This window comes from Benincasa hispida, chromosome 1 (genome assembly GCF_027475165.1).
Source record: "Benincasa hispida cultivar pf3 chromosome 1, pf3_genome.v1.1, whole genome shotgun sequence".
Taxonomy (NCBI): domain Eukaryota; kingdom Viridiplantae; phylum Streptophyta; class Magnoliopsida; order Cucurbitales; family Cucurbitaceae; genus Benincasa; species Benincasa hispida.
Window position 1 is genome coordinate 45,137,448 of NC_143478.1, and position 15,298 is coordinate 45,152,745.

At 34.7% G+C, this 15,298-nt stretch overlaps 1 protein-coding gene across 18 annotated transcripts; it reads left to right on the forward strand.

Annotated features, from left to right (window-relative positions):
• The first annotated feature begins 263 nt into the window (after window positions 1-263).
• On the forward strand, window positions 264-12,637 carry LOC120067010 (ALG6, ALG8 glycosyltransferase family). 18 transcript variants are annotated; one of them, XR_016532463.1, is made up of 13 exons: window positions 292-721; window positions 818-896; window positions 975-1,032; window positions 8,416-8,850; window positions 8,955-9,138; window positions 9,259-9,366; window positions 9,723-9,884; window positions 10,538-10,790; window positions 10,884-11,181; window positions 11,822-11,916; window positions 11,998-12,075; window positions 12,177-12,262; window positions 12,403-12,637. XR_016532463.1 is itself a non-coding variant. In XM_090318292.1 (10 exons), the coding sequence occupies exons 4-10, from the start codon at window positions 8,444-8,446 to the stop codon at window positions 11,913-11,915; spliced, it is 1,506 nt and encodes a 501-aa protein (XP_090174418.1). In that variant the 5' UTR covers window positions 292-721; window positions 818-896; window positions 975-1,032; window positions 8,416-8,443; the 3' UTR covers window positions 11,916-12,052. The 18 variants fall into 18 exon arrangements, 9 of the variants coding, with proteins under 9 accessions (XP_038874304.1, XP_038874325.1, XP_038874318.1 ...); XR_016532465.1 differs by having other exon boundaries at window positions 12,002-12,075; XR_016532477.1 differs by having other exon boundaries at window positions 295-721; window positions 9,014-9,138.
• The last annotated feature ends 2,661 nt before the right edge of the window (window positions 12,638-15,298 follow it).

The following is a 15,298-nucleotide window of genomic DNA, read 5'->3' on the forward strand; positions in this document are numbered from 1 at the left end:
TAATGGGGAGTATTATAAATATGTTAAATTAGGTGTAATGTAGATGCCCATTATTAGTGTCCATTGGTCATGTGTCACTTATCCATTATCCTATGTATTAAATTGTCTATAAATAGTGACATTTGATGGGTTTTGTAGGACACATTGGACAAAATTTATAAAAATTAGAGAAAATGAAGAATTTAGATAAATTTCTTATTTTATATTTTGTTAATTTACTCTAATTAATTAATTTATTATTATATTATATTTTCTTCCTATTCATATTGCAGGTATGCACCTCAAATTCACGACATGAAACACTTTTCTGAAAAACATTTTTTTCTCTGCACAATGGCTCTTAATTTGAAATCGTGCCAAATTCGGCAGGGGAATTCGCAAAAGGCTACCACCGTCGAAGTCCGTTAGTCTCACGTCGCCAGGAGCCATTTTCAGCTACTGGGGTTTTCCTCGTTTCTCTCTCTCTTTCTCTATCATCGCCTCACTCTTGGGTCTCCTTCAGGCCACCGCAAGCAGCACCGTCGCCGCCGCTATTGGTGGACGGTTTTCTTTCAACAGTCCCGACAGCGGCGTTTTCCTTCCTTAACTGACCTTGAACCCCTCCAAACTCGTGACCCACGTTCTGAATGATTCTTGATTCGAACACTCACGACCCAACGAGATCAGATTTCTGAGGTTCGAACGTTTTCGAACACTTTCAGCGAGAGATTGAGCTGTTTCGGTAAGTTTCAGTGGGTATAGATCGATTAGCTGGTGTATCAAACTTTGTTTAAGTTCTGTAAATTAGATCATAATGTACGGAATTTTGTTTGTGTAGTTTTAGACTGATCCTTGGAAGTTTGAGGTCGTTTGGGTGCTGGATTTTGTTTGGGTGTTTTGTTTTGACGTCGATTTAGGTAAGTTAACGACTTCCAGGTGGTTTGGTTACGAATTTGGGATATTTAAAATAGTACTAGTTTCTGAAAAATATACAGGTTGAGGCTAAGAACCTTTGTGGGGAGATCCACTAGTATTTCATAGTCGCTCCTGAAGGTCAGTAGCTATTACTATTGGTTTGCCTTAATTCTAGGTTGGGAATTGTGTTCTGGAGTTGGCTAGGTTTATGCGTGTGAAATGATATGCTCTTTTTATGATGAACTGTATGTCGCATGTATGAATGAGATTTGAATAAAAGTAGTTGTACGTTTTGAAACTACGTTTCTTTTAACTGAAATTGCTTGAAGTGAAAATGTCTTAAGCAAAAATGTTGAATGGAAATATTTTATATGTTAGATCTTTGTGGAATTGTTTATTCATGTTACATCACGCATGAAATTGCAAGTGTTACATATAGAACACTTAGTGAGTGTGCTGACATGTTGAGTTTTCTTGTAGTGGATACTTGAGTGTGTGGTTGAAAGCGTATTGTAGGATTTGGGCTGTGACTTTTGACATTGTTATTGGTGAGTTAAGAGAAACACGTGAATATCATTATGTCACTTGTGGTGTATGTGCCTCGAGTACAAATGGTCAACAGTTGAACCACCCACAAAAGAGTTTAAAGATTTGGTAGTAAGGTCTTGGGTAAATGGCCAAGGATCACTATGCTTGAAAGGGGTGTTGGTTGCAGTAGATTCAATAGAGTTTGGTATGGTTGGAAATGTTGAGATGATGAAATTACTAAAGGTGGATTCTGAAAGCGACCACCCTATGGTGACTAAATAGGAAAAGTGTAATGTGTTCAATAAAGCTTAGTACGGATGGTGGATCCTGAGAGCGACCACCATATGGTGACTAAATAGGAAAAGTGTAATGTGTTCAATAAAGCTTAGTACGGATGGTGGATCCTGAGAGCGACCACCATATGGTGACTAAATAGGAAAAGTGTAATGTGTTCAATAATGCTTAGTACGGATGGTGAGTACATTATTTGTGTACGCTTATGTTGAGTTAAGCATGAGATTGCGATAATTGTCGATACGAAACACATATCTTGCTTGAGTATATATGAATTTTGTTTAATGATGACTTATTAACTCTTGGGGTAATAAGTGTGTTGTGTTGAATTTGTATTTGTGGTGGATTGTTGGTTTTATTAACAAAGTAGGAGAGAATTTGACTTTGGAATCAAGTTAGAGCAAGAAGTTAATGAAGCTAACAATTTGATTGGAAGGAAAAATGAGGATAGCTCAAAGCAAATACGCATATTTTTAATACCATAATATACAATCATATTGCGTTAACGTTATGTTTAGATTTTTCAATATACCAAGGATGTATCAAGAATGTTATCATGGATGTGGAACAAATTAGCAGAAATAAATTCTAAAATAGATTTGGATTATGAAGTCAAAAGATAATGATTCAACACTAAGAAGATGATGAGATATCAGGGTTTAATTGTGATCTGGTGAAGCTTAATAGTTGCGCTGGTTTGGTTGGTTGTGTGGTTGACTCTTTTCCTTCATCCTATCTCAGTCTTCCTCTCGGAGGTAATTCGAGAGCTATCACTTTTCAAGATGGTCCCATTGAGAAGATAAGGAAGAGGTTAGTCTTGTGAAAGAAATTTTTCTTCAGAGTTGTTAGTCTTACTCTAATAAGATCAGTGGAATTTCTATCTATTACCTTTTGCTCTTCTATGCGCTTGTCTTGGTTTGTAAGAGCATGGAGAAGCCCATGAGAGACTTACTTTAAGAAGGGGTGGATGAAGGGAATGATTCTCATCTGGTTAGTTGGGAAGTGGTGGAGAAATCTATGAATCATGGGGGTCAGAGCTTGGAAATTTAAGGTTACGCAACAAAGCTTTGTTGGCTAAATAGCTTTGATATTTTGCCATTGAGCCCGAATTTTTGTGGCATAGGATTATTGTAAGTAAACACGGTTCCCATCTCTTTGAATGGGTGGCGAAAGGGGTTAAAGACTATATTGACATCTTTGGAAAGATATTTCTTTTGAGCTCCCTTCCTTCTCCCATCTCGTGTTGTGGGGTAAAGGAAGGAAACGTATTTTTGGGAAGATCATTGATGGGGGATAGGCCCCCCTCTCTTTTGCGTTACCTTGGTTATATCATTTGTTCTCCTTTAAAAATTTTCATGTGTAAGATTTTCTGGTTTGGTCGAGGAACTCTGTGCCTATCTCCTTTGGTTTTCGTCGTCCTTTGTTCAATAGGGAAATGATGGAGGTGACTTCCCTTTTTACTTGGGCTGAAGGTTTCAACTTCAACTTTACGCTTGGGAGATAGGATATTCGTGCCTATTGTCCTAATACCTTAGAAGGACTCTCTTCTAAGTATTTCTTTAGGATTTTAATGGATCCTTATCCTTTGACCTTTGATATTTTATGGAGGATTAAGATTACAAAGAAAGTTAAGTTTTTTTTTTTTTGGCAAGTTTTGCTCAATCGTGTGAACACGATGAATAAGCTTATGAGAAAGATGACTTTGTTAGTAGGTCCTTTTTGTCGTATCCTTTGTCGGAGACTTGGAAGGTGGAGGTAAACCGAGATCACCTTCTCTGGGAGTGTCAGTTTGCGAGGTTTATGTGTCTTTGAGAAGTTTGATTTTGTGCTTGCTTGTCGGAAATGTTTGTTTGATGATTGAAGAGTTCCTTCTCCATTCACGTTTCAAAGAAAAAGGGCACTTTTTGTGGTTTGTGGGGTGTGTGCTCTGTTGTGGGATCTTCGGTAGTAGGGGAACAATAGAGTGTTTAGAGGTGTGGATAGGGACCCTAGTAAAGTTTGGTCCTTGGTGAGGTACCATGTTTCTCCCTGGGTCTTGGCTTCGAAGATTTTTTGTAATTATTCTCTAGGTAACATCTTACTTAGTTGGAAACTCTTTCTTTAGGGGTTTTGTTTTGCAGGCTTAGTTTTTTGTATGCCTCTGTATTTTTTATTTTTTTTCTCTCAATGAAAGCAGTTGTTTTCCCCCCCCAAAAAAAAAGGAAAAAATAGCAAAAGTAGTAAAGTAGAAACAAAACACTAATTGGAAAGAACAGGGGCTTGGAATTGAGAGTGAAAGCAATGGAATTGAAGAGTTCTTATAAAAGTAAGAAAGAGAACAACCTATGGGTCGGTGGTCGAGAAAGCCTCCTCCCAAAAGACTACAACATGAGAACACGCAAACGACTTTTTATGGTTAGCACGGGTGTGTGCGATCTTGTGGAATTTGTGGGGTGAGTGGAATAGTAGGATTTTTAGTGGGGTGGATAAGGACCCTGGTGATATTTGGTCCCTTGTTTGCTTTCATGTTTCTTTGTGAGCTTCGACTTCAAAGGCCTTTGGTAACTATTCTATAGGTATTATTTTGCATAGCTGAAGTCCCTTCCTATAGGGGGAGGTTCCTTTTTTGTGGCTGAGTTTATCGTTATGCTTGTGTATTCTTTCATTTTTCTCAATGAAAGTTGTTTCTATTAAAAAAAAAAAAAAAAAAAAAGAGCATGCCAATTGCTAATAAGTATTAACAAGTTGTAGTTACAAAAGAATTTTTTGTGCAAGGCGATCCACCAAGAGGCTGTATTTTGATTTTTGTACAAAGTTACAAAAGAAATTAAAAGCTTAAAGACTTATCTGCTAACGCTCTAGCGTTCCTTTCTTTCCATGGTTGCCACAAGAGAGCCCTAAAGGTGCAGCTATGGACTACCCTTGCTTTACCATTCTAATTCCATTCACACAACCCTTCTAACAGCCAATCATCCACTTTCTTGGAAAGACAAAACAAAATGCCGAACATACCAGCAATTTAATTTCAAGCACAAGAGGTAAAATCACAGTGAAGAAGAAGATGATCAAGGGATTCACTCTCTTCTAAACAAAGTCTGCACCCAGGAGGGAGAGCCCAGTCTTCGAATTTTCTTTGCAATCTATCATCAGTGTTCAATCTTTGAAAAGTCAGGGAACATAGGAAGATCTTAACTTTCTTTGGGCTTTTATGTTTCCAATTTAAGCTAGTCAGGTTTTTTTTTTTTCTAAAAAACTTTGTCGGGCAAAAAGAAAGCTTTTGGAAGGTTGATTTGCTTGAGTACATTTTTGAACCATCTATATTCCAAAGGATTTTGTCCAGGTCATTCCCCACTTGGATCAAGTCCAATTTCTCCACAATACTAAATTATCCATCAAAGAGGCCTCTTCTGAAGTCTAAATGCCAAGTTCGGTTTTCAAAGTCCGAGCAATGATGGACAGAAGCTTCCTTTTTGTTTGAAATAGCAAAAAAAAAAAAAAAAAAAAAAAAAAAAAAAATTAGAGAAGCTGATCCAACGAAAAAGGTATTAGGCCAAATTCATGGTCAAGTAGGGGAAATCCATCCCTTAAAGATGAGAGAATACTCTTCAAAAGAACCAAATGTTCTATATCTTCAAATGGATATTCGAAGCTCCCTATTACAAACCTAAAGTGGCTATTTATAGCCTTACAAGGAAATATGAAAATAATAACTAATTAAACCCTAATTAGTCTAAATTATGAACTAAACTAAATATTAACTAAAATATACTGATTATCCTATAATTATCCTCATTAGAAGCCCGCCTTCCTTCCGAAATTGGTTTTGAACCTAGTGAATTTCTCAAAGAAAGGATAATTTGTTGTAATATCAATCTGCAATCTACTCCCTTGTTTCTTCCTTAGTGTATGGTGGTTGAGCGATGTTGAGTTGTGGTTGAGCGACTAGAGCAGATGGTAGGAAAGAAGTAGAAGATCAAGATTGAAGAATGAAGTTGAGGATAAAGGGGGGTGTGAATCATGATTTAGATAGTGAGAAAGAAGAGAAGAATGAAGATCTAATTACGTTTCGGGTTTTTTCTTTTAACTTTATATGTTTTTATCATTTTTAATCTACTTTGTTTTGGATTGATAGTTTTAAGTGGAATTTTAAATAACATGGGTTGTGGGTTGGGCTTTTTAAGTGATTGGGCTTTAATTTGGAAAAAAAAAGACCCAGCGTATCCCCTTCATGTATTTGAAAGTAGATACACGTATCTGATAATTAAAAAGAACTATAAAAATCAGATATTTCAAATCACGTATCAGACACATATCTGCCACGTATCTGGACATATTTGTATCTGATATCAATTCTCTGCACACTGAGAAGTATCTGTGCTTCTGCACAATTAGCTTATCACCATTTCGTATTATATCGTATCCATATCCTATATCCGTATCTGTGTTTATGCTTCTTAATGGACCAATTAATTGCAAATAAAGATGTAGGGTATGTTTGAGAATGATTCTAAAATGCTTAAAATCATTTTTGACATTTTCAAAATTGCTCCAAAATATGTTCTTTTAATTCAAAATCAATTTTGATGTTATGAAAATTGCATTTAAAAGTGTAAAAGTTAATATTAAATTAATTTTGAGTGATTAAAGGCATGTTTTGGAGTAATTTTAAACATCACAAAAGTGATTTTAACAATTTCAAAATCACTCCCAAACATATACGTAGCTTATGGCTAATAGCATATTTCCAAATGATACCATGAACATATTTCTAGATAACTAATCTCTCCAGAAGTCTAATGTTAGTGTAGGTAGATTGAATGATTATGTTTATGTTACTTTTGAATTTGCACTGAGGTTTGTAATGTAAGCTTATGTTAAACGAACATATTTCTAAAAAATTCAATCTCCCAAGGAATTTTTTTTTTGAAGGGCTATTGGTAATAACTCCACATGTTATATATGTAAATTTTTTTGTTGTATTGCATATCATATCTACATAAGATGATTTCCAATTGTTTTTATTTATGATAAAAAAGGATACGTCCTAAAGGCCAGTATAGAGAAATCTCTCCCCAAGGGTGATTTTGGGATAACTTGCAAATTTTACTTTAAGTGAAAACATTTCTTTTATTAGTGTACTTCTAGAAGTACTAATTAAGTCCTTGTCTTAGAAGCACTTTAACTATATTTCTTAAAAGTATCTTTAGAATTTTCAAAATCACTTTGGATCATCTAACCAAATTCTATAGAAAATTTGAAATGTACTTTTAAAGGGAAGGGAAAGGTATGGGTTCCCATTTGGTTAGGTGGGATGTCATTGAGAAGCCTATTGATAGGGGGGCCTTGAGATCGAGAATCTTAGGTTACGAAACAAGGCCTTATTGGCTAAATGGTTATGGCGCTTCTCCTCCGAGCCCATGCATAGGATTATTGTTAGCAAATATGGACCCCATCCATTCGAGTGGTTGGCAAAGGGGTCTAAAGGCACCTACCGGAATCTGTGGAAGGGTATTTCGAAAGAGCTCTCGTCGTTTGTTGACTTAGTCCATTTTGTGGTGGGAGAGGGGAGAGATACGTTTGGGAGGACCATTGGGATGGAGAGAGACCTCTTTGTGGTCTTTATCCTAGACTCTTTCATTTGTCGTCTCTAAAAAAATCACGTTGTTGCTTACTTGCTGATTTTCTTGTTTGCTTAGGGAGCTTCTGTTCCTTCTCTTTTGGGTTCCGTCGCCCCCAATCCAATAAGGAGGCGACCGATTTGGCTTCTCTTCTTGTGTTGCTTGGGGGCCATTCTTTTAGGCGTGGGAGATGGGATGTGAGGGTTTGGAGGCCCAATCCTTTGGAGGGATTCTCTTGTAAGTCCTATCTTCATTGCCTTGTGGATCCTTTTCCCTTAGGTGAGTCAGTCTTTTCGGTTCTTTGGAAGATTAAGATTCCTACAAGTTTTACATGACCCTGCGAATACGATGGACCTTTTTGTTAGGAAGCTCCCATCGTTTTTCGAGTCATTCTGCTGTATTCTTTGTCGGAAGGTGGAGGAAGATCTGGATCATATTCTTTGGCGGTGCAAGTTTGCTAGTCCGGTTTGGGAGCGTTTTTTTCAGATGTTTGGCTTTTCGTTTGTTCGTCAGGGGGACGTCAGTACTATGATTGTGGAGTTCCTCCTCAATCCACCTCAAGGGAGAAGGGGCTTTTTTTATGGTTAGCTAGGGTGTGTGCGGTTTTGTGGGTTTTGTGGGGGGGAGAGGAATGGTAGGATCTTTCGAGGGGTGGACAAGGACCCTAGTGAAGTCTAGTCCCTTGTCCACTTTCATATTTCTTGTGGGCTTCGATTTTGAAGACCTTTTGTAACTATTCTATAGGTGTGATTTTGCAGGAGGGGTGGTGCTTTTGTGGCTTTTTTTTTTTTTTTTAATTTATTTATTATTATTATTATTTTTATAATCTCCATGTATTCTTTCATTTTTTTTTTACCTCAATGAACGTTGTTTTTATAAAATAGAAAAAAAAGAAGAGCTAAAGTTACATACGCAAGTATAAAGGACATTCTAATTAGAGGCCATAAGATAATTTCCATCCTTTGTTATCAAAGCAAAAATAAATTCATTGATAGAGCTGTTTATGGTTAAGTTGGAATCAATATTGCATTCGTAATAATTTTGGACATTTGGAGCTATAGAAAGGATACGGCCCAAAATGTGACACACTTCTTTCTTTAAGATTCTGCATGCAGATTCTCTAACAAGTCATGGGGGAAGTTAAAGGAAGCAAAGTCATGAAGAACAAGGTTGATTTGGACAACCATGATGACGCTTGTTGGTGGTTGATTCATAAAGGAGTTAAAGCTATTTTTATGTCCATATCTTTGTTTGCTTTGCTGGTTCGAGTGGCAGTCTCCCTTCATCCTTACTCAGGTGCGGGAAACCCTCCGAAGTATGGTGACTATGAGGCACAGAGGCATTGGATGGAAATCACCATCAACCTCCCAGCTAAGGATTGGTATCGGAACAGTACCACTAATGACCTCAACTATTGGGGACTTGATTATCCACCCCTTACAGCCTATCAGAGTTTCATTCATGGTCTATTTCTCAAGTTGTTTGATTCAGATTCAGTTTCACTGTTTACTTCGCGAGGTTACGAGTCCTATTTTGGGTGAGTATGATTATATTTTGCATCTTTTAATAAATCAATCACTATTTTCTTCTTCAAACTTCATTACATTTTAAGTTTTCTACCTTTTGTTGGCTTCTTTGCAGAAAACTTCTTATGAGATGGACGGTTTTATCCTCTGATGTGCTGATTTTCTTTCCTGCAGTTTTCTGTTTTGTTCTTGCATATTTTAGTGATAACTCCAGCTTTCGTAAAAGTGATATAGCATGGCATATTGCAATCCTTCTCATCAACCCGTGCCTCATCTTAATTGATCATGGTCATTTTCAGGTTATTACTTACAGAATAGCTGTGTTTTCCATGGGTTTTCTCTTTTTTTTTTTTTTTTTTTTTTTTTAAATTTTAAATTTGGAAGCATGTTAGTTCTTCACCTTTTCTCTTTTGTCACAGTACAACTGTATAAGCTTGGGCCTCACTGTGGGAGCTATTGCTGCCATATGTACGGATAAAGATCTTCTGGGTAGTTTCCTATTTACTCTTGCTCTGAATCATAAGCAGGTATGTTTCAACTTTCTCATCCCTAAGCATTATATATTACTTTTTTCCTCTATCTGCTTCTTGTGCGATAAATACTGAACATAGAATTTTTCATGTCAATGACGTGTATGTTTCAGTTTATGTTGGATTGGTTGTGTTGATCTGACATATTAATTCAGTAGAATAAATACATAATATATATACATCTGGAAATATCTTATATTTTTCCAGCAGTTAACTGTTCAGTTTTTATCTTTTTTAACCTTGCCCAACTAATTTTTAGGTCATGAACGTGAGGACCTATTAAATTAATTAGTTGAAACTTCGTGTAGTCACCTTAACTAGAGCGAATGCTAAAGCTACTTGATGTCTTGCAGATGAGTGCATATTTTGCTCCAGCATTTTTCAGCCATCTCCTTGGAAAATGTATGAGGCGTAGAAACCCCATTGTTGAAGTGTTAAAATTGGGCTTCGTAGTCTTGGGAACTTTTGCTATTATTTGGTTGCCATACCTTCATTCAGTTGATGCCCTTTTGCAGGTACGAAGAATTGTTCAATAACGTAATCATTATTTGTCACTCTGCCAGTATACCTTGAAGTGTCAATATAATGTTCTTTATCCATATTAAAGCAAACTTCAACCTTTTCCCCTGGCTTTTTACATGTAGCAGAAGATGACTTCAATCTCTTCAAAATTGTCTCTGGAATGTGCTCATGATTAAGGGCTTGATAATCCACATTAAACTGAAAACTATCGTCTTTTTTAATCAACAAACTTGGGCTGAAGATGGGCTTCAACTGATATATGATATGCTTGTGTTGAAAGAGAGATTATTGCCCTTTCTAGACATTCAGGAGTTCTGAGGATCTCCCGAAAGTTACATGTATACTCCCCTTTTAGCATAACAAAACACACCGGTGTCTTATCTATCTTATCAAATAAAGTTTGGACTATGTATTTGGTGGGTGGGTACTAAAACAAAACATTGTTTCTATTCTACCACTGAACTCTTGTGGATTTTGTTTGGATCGAAGGCAGGAATGAAACATGGCTTAAGATTTGTAGTCTAATTATTCTGACAATACAATCTAACGTGTTGGTAGTACATTATTCTATGTCCAGATTTTTTTCCCGGGTGTGTTTCCATCCGTTCTGTTTTTTTGAAGTTTAATCCAAGTCTGGTTGGCTTAGGTTCTATCACGTCTTGCTCCCTTTGATAGAGGATTATATGAAGATTATGTGGCGAACTTTTGGTGTACCACATCTGTTCTTATTAAGTGGAAGAGATTATTTTCAGTGAAACTACTGAAATTTCTCAGCTTCACTGCTACACTGTCTACATGTTTACCTTCCATGATTCAACAGATTCATGTCCCGAGTAACCAGGGGTTTCTCTATGGCCTTCTATGTAGTTCTTTCTCATTCTACCTTTTCTCATTTCAAGGTACTTGCTCTATCTCTCCCTCTCTCTCTCTATGAGTTAGGATGATATTATTATGAAGAAAGTCTAATTTACCGCCTCTGGATAACATTGCAGTGCATGAGAAGTCTATTCTTCTGCCTCTTCTTCCTGCAAGCATGTTGGCTCTGGATGAACCTTCATTATTTATACATTTTCTACACTATGCATTGCTTTCAATGTTTCCTCTTGTAGTTCGAGACAAACTGGTTCAAGCATATCTTGCCATTTATGCTCTTACCTTCCTTATTATCAATGCATCAAATAAAGGAAAGCAAAAAGGGGGAGCGTTTCGTTCTGGTGGGGTTTTATTCGGATGTGCTCTGTGTTCACTTATTCTCCACGTTGTTTACTTGGTGGTGCGCCCTCCTGAGAGGTATCCCTTTCTCTTTGAGGCAGTAATTATGCTTCTTTGCTTTTCTCAATTCACCTTCCTTGCGGTCTTCTCCAATATAAAGCAATGGACGCTGTCTAAAGCTGTTCCACCGATGCATAAGCAGAAGCTTAATTAGTTTGCTACGCTTCTAACTCAGTTACTTACGCGTGACTTTACACTTTTGTTTTCTTAACCAAGAACACAATATCTTGTTGAGTTTATTTTAAACAGAAGTAACTCAGCAGCGGCCCCTACAGTTCAATTCTTTTTGATAATTGATGAAGTTACCGTTTCCAGTGAAGCTCTTTTCACCATTTTTATGTCCCACAACACCCCCCAACTCTCACACGCACACACAAAACAACAAGTTAACTGTTGACCGTCATGGTTGTCATTTAATATGGAACGGAACGGTATCTCCCTTCTAATTCTTGAAAAGAAAAGAGAATGCATAGCCAATGAAATCATTTTGGTGGTATCTTCTAAAGAACAAAACTAGCAGTTTACTCAGGAATTTGTTTGGAATGACTCCAAAGTGCTTATAAAAGTTTTTAAGCCACTTAGCAAGTCATCTCAAACAAGTTGTTTCAAATAGAGAGAAAGTTATATTTTATATTTGATCAAAATTGACTTGTTTTAGCTCTTGGATGGAGCAACAAATTTCTTTTCAAAAGCAACAAGGACTCGAGAGGTCTCCTTTTTCTTTTCGCTGGCCTTTCTGTCTGCAGCTATGAGGTAAGCTTTTTTAACTTGTTTGATTTTTCTCTCATGCTGCTGAATCTTGTCAGTCTGTCTTATAATTTATGTTGCCATTAGTTAGAAGTTCAAAAAACAGACCTTGTGGCTTAATATGTTGAGATTTCCACCCAGCTTAGAAGTAGTTCAGAGAAAACAGTAAGTTTATGAGAAACTCTTGGAGGTCCCCATCTTGATATCTTTGCTACCACCCAAAAGAGTGATTTTCCCCTAACACCAATTATTGTAATACTTGCCAGATTTGCTCCCTAGCCCTCCTACTAAAGTGCTGGTGATACGATATGTCCACCAACACATCGGTTCATTTCATTTGGTACTCTTTTTGGTAAGAAATCTATCCTTGGATTTGCTTTGGGATTTGCCTTTACTCACAGAAATCTTCAATGGGCGCCTGTATTTCATAATAACAAGTCATTGTATTCTCGTTTGACCTATTTCTCATCTCTACCAATCTGTCTTGGCTAGGTAGTAATTTGAGGGTTTCATCAGAGTGCTCTAGCTACCAAAATCAAGGGAAGAGGAATAATGTATACACACGCGTAATAAAGTACATTCATATTATTTGTAGTTTTGATACAAAAGCAAGACATGTTAATTACTATCGACCATGGTGAAACCGTAAAATTTTGAAGTTCGAGAACTAAACAGACACTCAATTAAGTATGGCAGATCAATAAAATTATTAAAGTTATTGAAGTCATCGGCAAAAGTCTTATTATCTGTCCAACTACTATTATAATGATTGACAATTAAAATTGTACATCACCATCTATTTTATGCTACAAATTTTAAACCATCGATTTATCTATGAGCATAATTTAATCGACATAAACTATGGATTCTTGATCAAGTGGTTTCATGTTTGAATTTGTCAACATGTGTATTTACAAGGAAAATTTGCCCTCAGATTAATGCAATTAAACAATTTTTTTCGAAGAAAATTGTTGCAATAAAACAATTAGATATGCAACTTAATTGCAACCATTTCATGAAGCTAAACGTAATAAGTGCCATGATTTAAATTTAGGGGTAATTTTACTGAATTAAAAGTATGAGAATGAATTACACCGAAAATTGTCTTTTCGTCTTTAAGTTTTTGCATATAGTTTCTACTTGATCTTTAGGTTTTAAAACGTTATATTTTTACTCTCGAATTTTGAGCTTAGTTTTTTTTTGGGTCCCTAATTTTTAACATGTTACATTATTATTATTATTATTATTGCTAATATATATCGATATTGGTTGAGCTATGCTCTCTTTGATCAATATATTACATTATTACTTTTGAGTTGAGTTTACTTTTTATTTACTTTTTAAGTTTTAAGATGTAACAATTTTACGTTAGAATTTTCACTAATGCTTACTTTTAGTTAATATAAAATAATAATGATAAATTTTAATTAAGTAAAATTAACATAAAGGACTAAAAGCAAGTATGAGTGAAAAGTCAATGGTAAAAGTACAAAATCTTGAAATCTCAAATTAAATGAAGATTAAATTTAAAACCTAAGAATAAAAATGTAATACTTTGAAATCGATGGACCAAATGAAAATTGAACTCAAAACGAAAATTAAGCATATAACCTGTGAAACTTTTGACTAAAAAGAAAAGAAACCATACTCAAGCTGAAAGATCAAAAGAAGTTGTTTAAGGAAAAAGTCCAAACAAAATACCTTATTCTACATTATATTTATACTCGCTCTTGTTGTTCATAAAAATGTTTAGTTATAATCTAGAAATGATTCGTATATATATTTCATAGAAACGTGGATCATTTTCCTCGTTCAAGAATCTCCTCCCTTTTTCCATTTTGTTCTGAAGGGTGATCGGAAACTATTTTTTTTAAAAAAAATAAATATAGTCTAAAAAGGGTAAAGCTATATATGATTAAATATTAAAAGCTCATGTGGATTCACTTTTTCCATGGAAAAATATTTGGTGTATTCTCGACTGTATCCACTTTTGTGTAGTCTACCTAAATGTCTAATTACAAGTAGTTATGTGATAAATTTTTTATTTTTTAGAATATTATTTTTTCTCTTTAGGATTGAAAAGGATGCACAGAGAGGCTGCGCCCGAGCGTTACTTTTTTCCATGGGTCTCAAAAACATACACAATCCTTCATATCTCAACTTTCTTTTCTCCTTTGTTGACAAATCCCCTTTATCTTTTTGAATCAAAAGAGCAAACAAATTTCTTCCACATTTTCCATTTCTTTCCGCAATACATGACCCATTAGCTTTACCAAATTCATATATTCATCAAACTTCACCATGTGTCCATATATAGTTTTGTGCATTAATTATAAGTTCATTAATTGTTGCTGTTTGATATGCATATTAAAATCGAGAAATTAAAATTAGGAGAGCCAAAGATAAACGTATTTTAGATTCTAAGAGAGAGATGAAAGTGCAAAAGTTAAGTAGTATTTATTCAGATTAAAAATGCTTTTTTGGTTGGGACCTTTTTAAATATAAAAAAAAAAATATTTACACTTTATAATTAAAAATTTTAAAAGTATAAAATTTTTCGATAAAAAATATAAATATTTTTTTATTTATAAGAATTTTCCTTTTTGGTTCATCAATTTTGACGTTTATTCTACTTTAGTTTTTTCATTTTCAATTATCTTCGTTGATGTACTTATAATAAATTTTAAATTCAGTGGTTTGAAATTAGTTTTTTTTTTAATTAAAATTAGTTAAATAATAATATTAACAATAATTTTCGTATGAAAAAAAAGCTACCATGTGAATATGTTTTCATATATAAAGAATAAATTACAATGAAACTCAAAGTATAAGTCTCGCTTGATAATTATTTTATATTGGTGTATTTGATTTTAAAAATTAAACTTATAAATACTACTATCCATCTATAAGTTTTTATGTATTATTATCCACTTTGTACAAATGTTTACAAACTAGCTTTTTTTTTTATTTTTTTTTTATTTTTTTAGAATTTGGCTAGGAATTCGAATGTTTCTTTACCAAAAGTGAAAATCATAATTGAAAAATTGAAAGAAAACAAACATAAACTTCAAAAACATAAAGCTAAAAACAAAGACACTATTTGGTAATTAACCATTTGGTTCTTGAAAATTGTGCTTGTTTACTCACAATTAATTTCTAAATCATAATTTTCATCTCTTATATGTAAACATTTGAATTCTTAACCAAATTATAATAACAAAAACAAGTTCTAAAAAACTATGTCCATGTTTAGTAACTATTTGGTTTTTGATTTTTGTTTTTGAAAATTAAACCTATGAACACTATTTTCACCTCCAGATTTATTCCTTCGTTTTCTACTTTTCACGAATGGTTTAAAAAATCAAGCCAAATTTTGAGAACTAAAAAA

What these genes read in the sequence shown, in the direction of transcription:
- LOC120067010 (XM_039018376.2), top strand. Translation starts at nt 8,444, where the DNA reads ATGGGGGAAGTTAAAGGAAGCAAAGTCATGAAGAACAAGGTTGATTTG. An exon ending in GGTTACGAGTCCTATTTTGG is followed by an intron (nt 8,851 to 8,954) that starts GTGAGTATGATT and finishes GCTTCTTTGCAG; the next exon opens with AAAACTTCTTATGAGATGGA. An exon ending in CTACCTTTTCTCATTTCAAG is followed by an intron (nt 10,791 to 10,883) that starts GTACTTGCTCTA and finishes ATAACATTGCAG; the next exon opens with TGCATGAGAAGTCTATTCTT.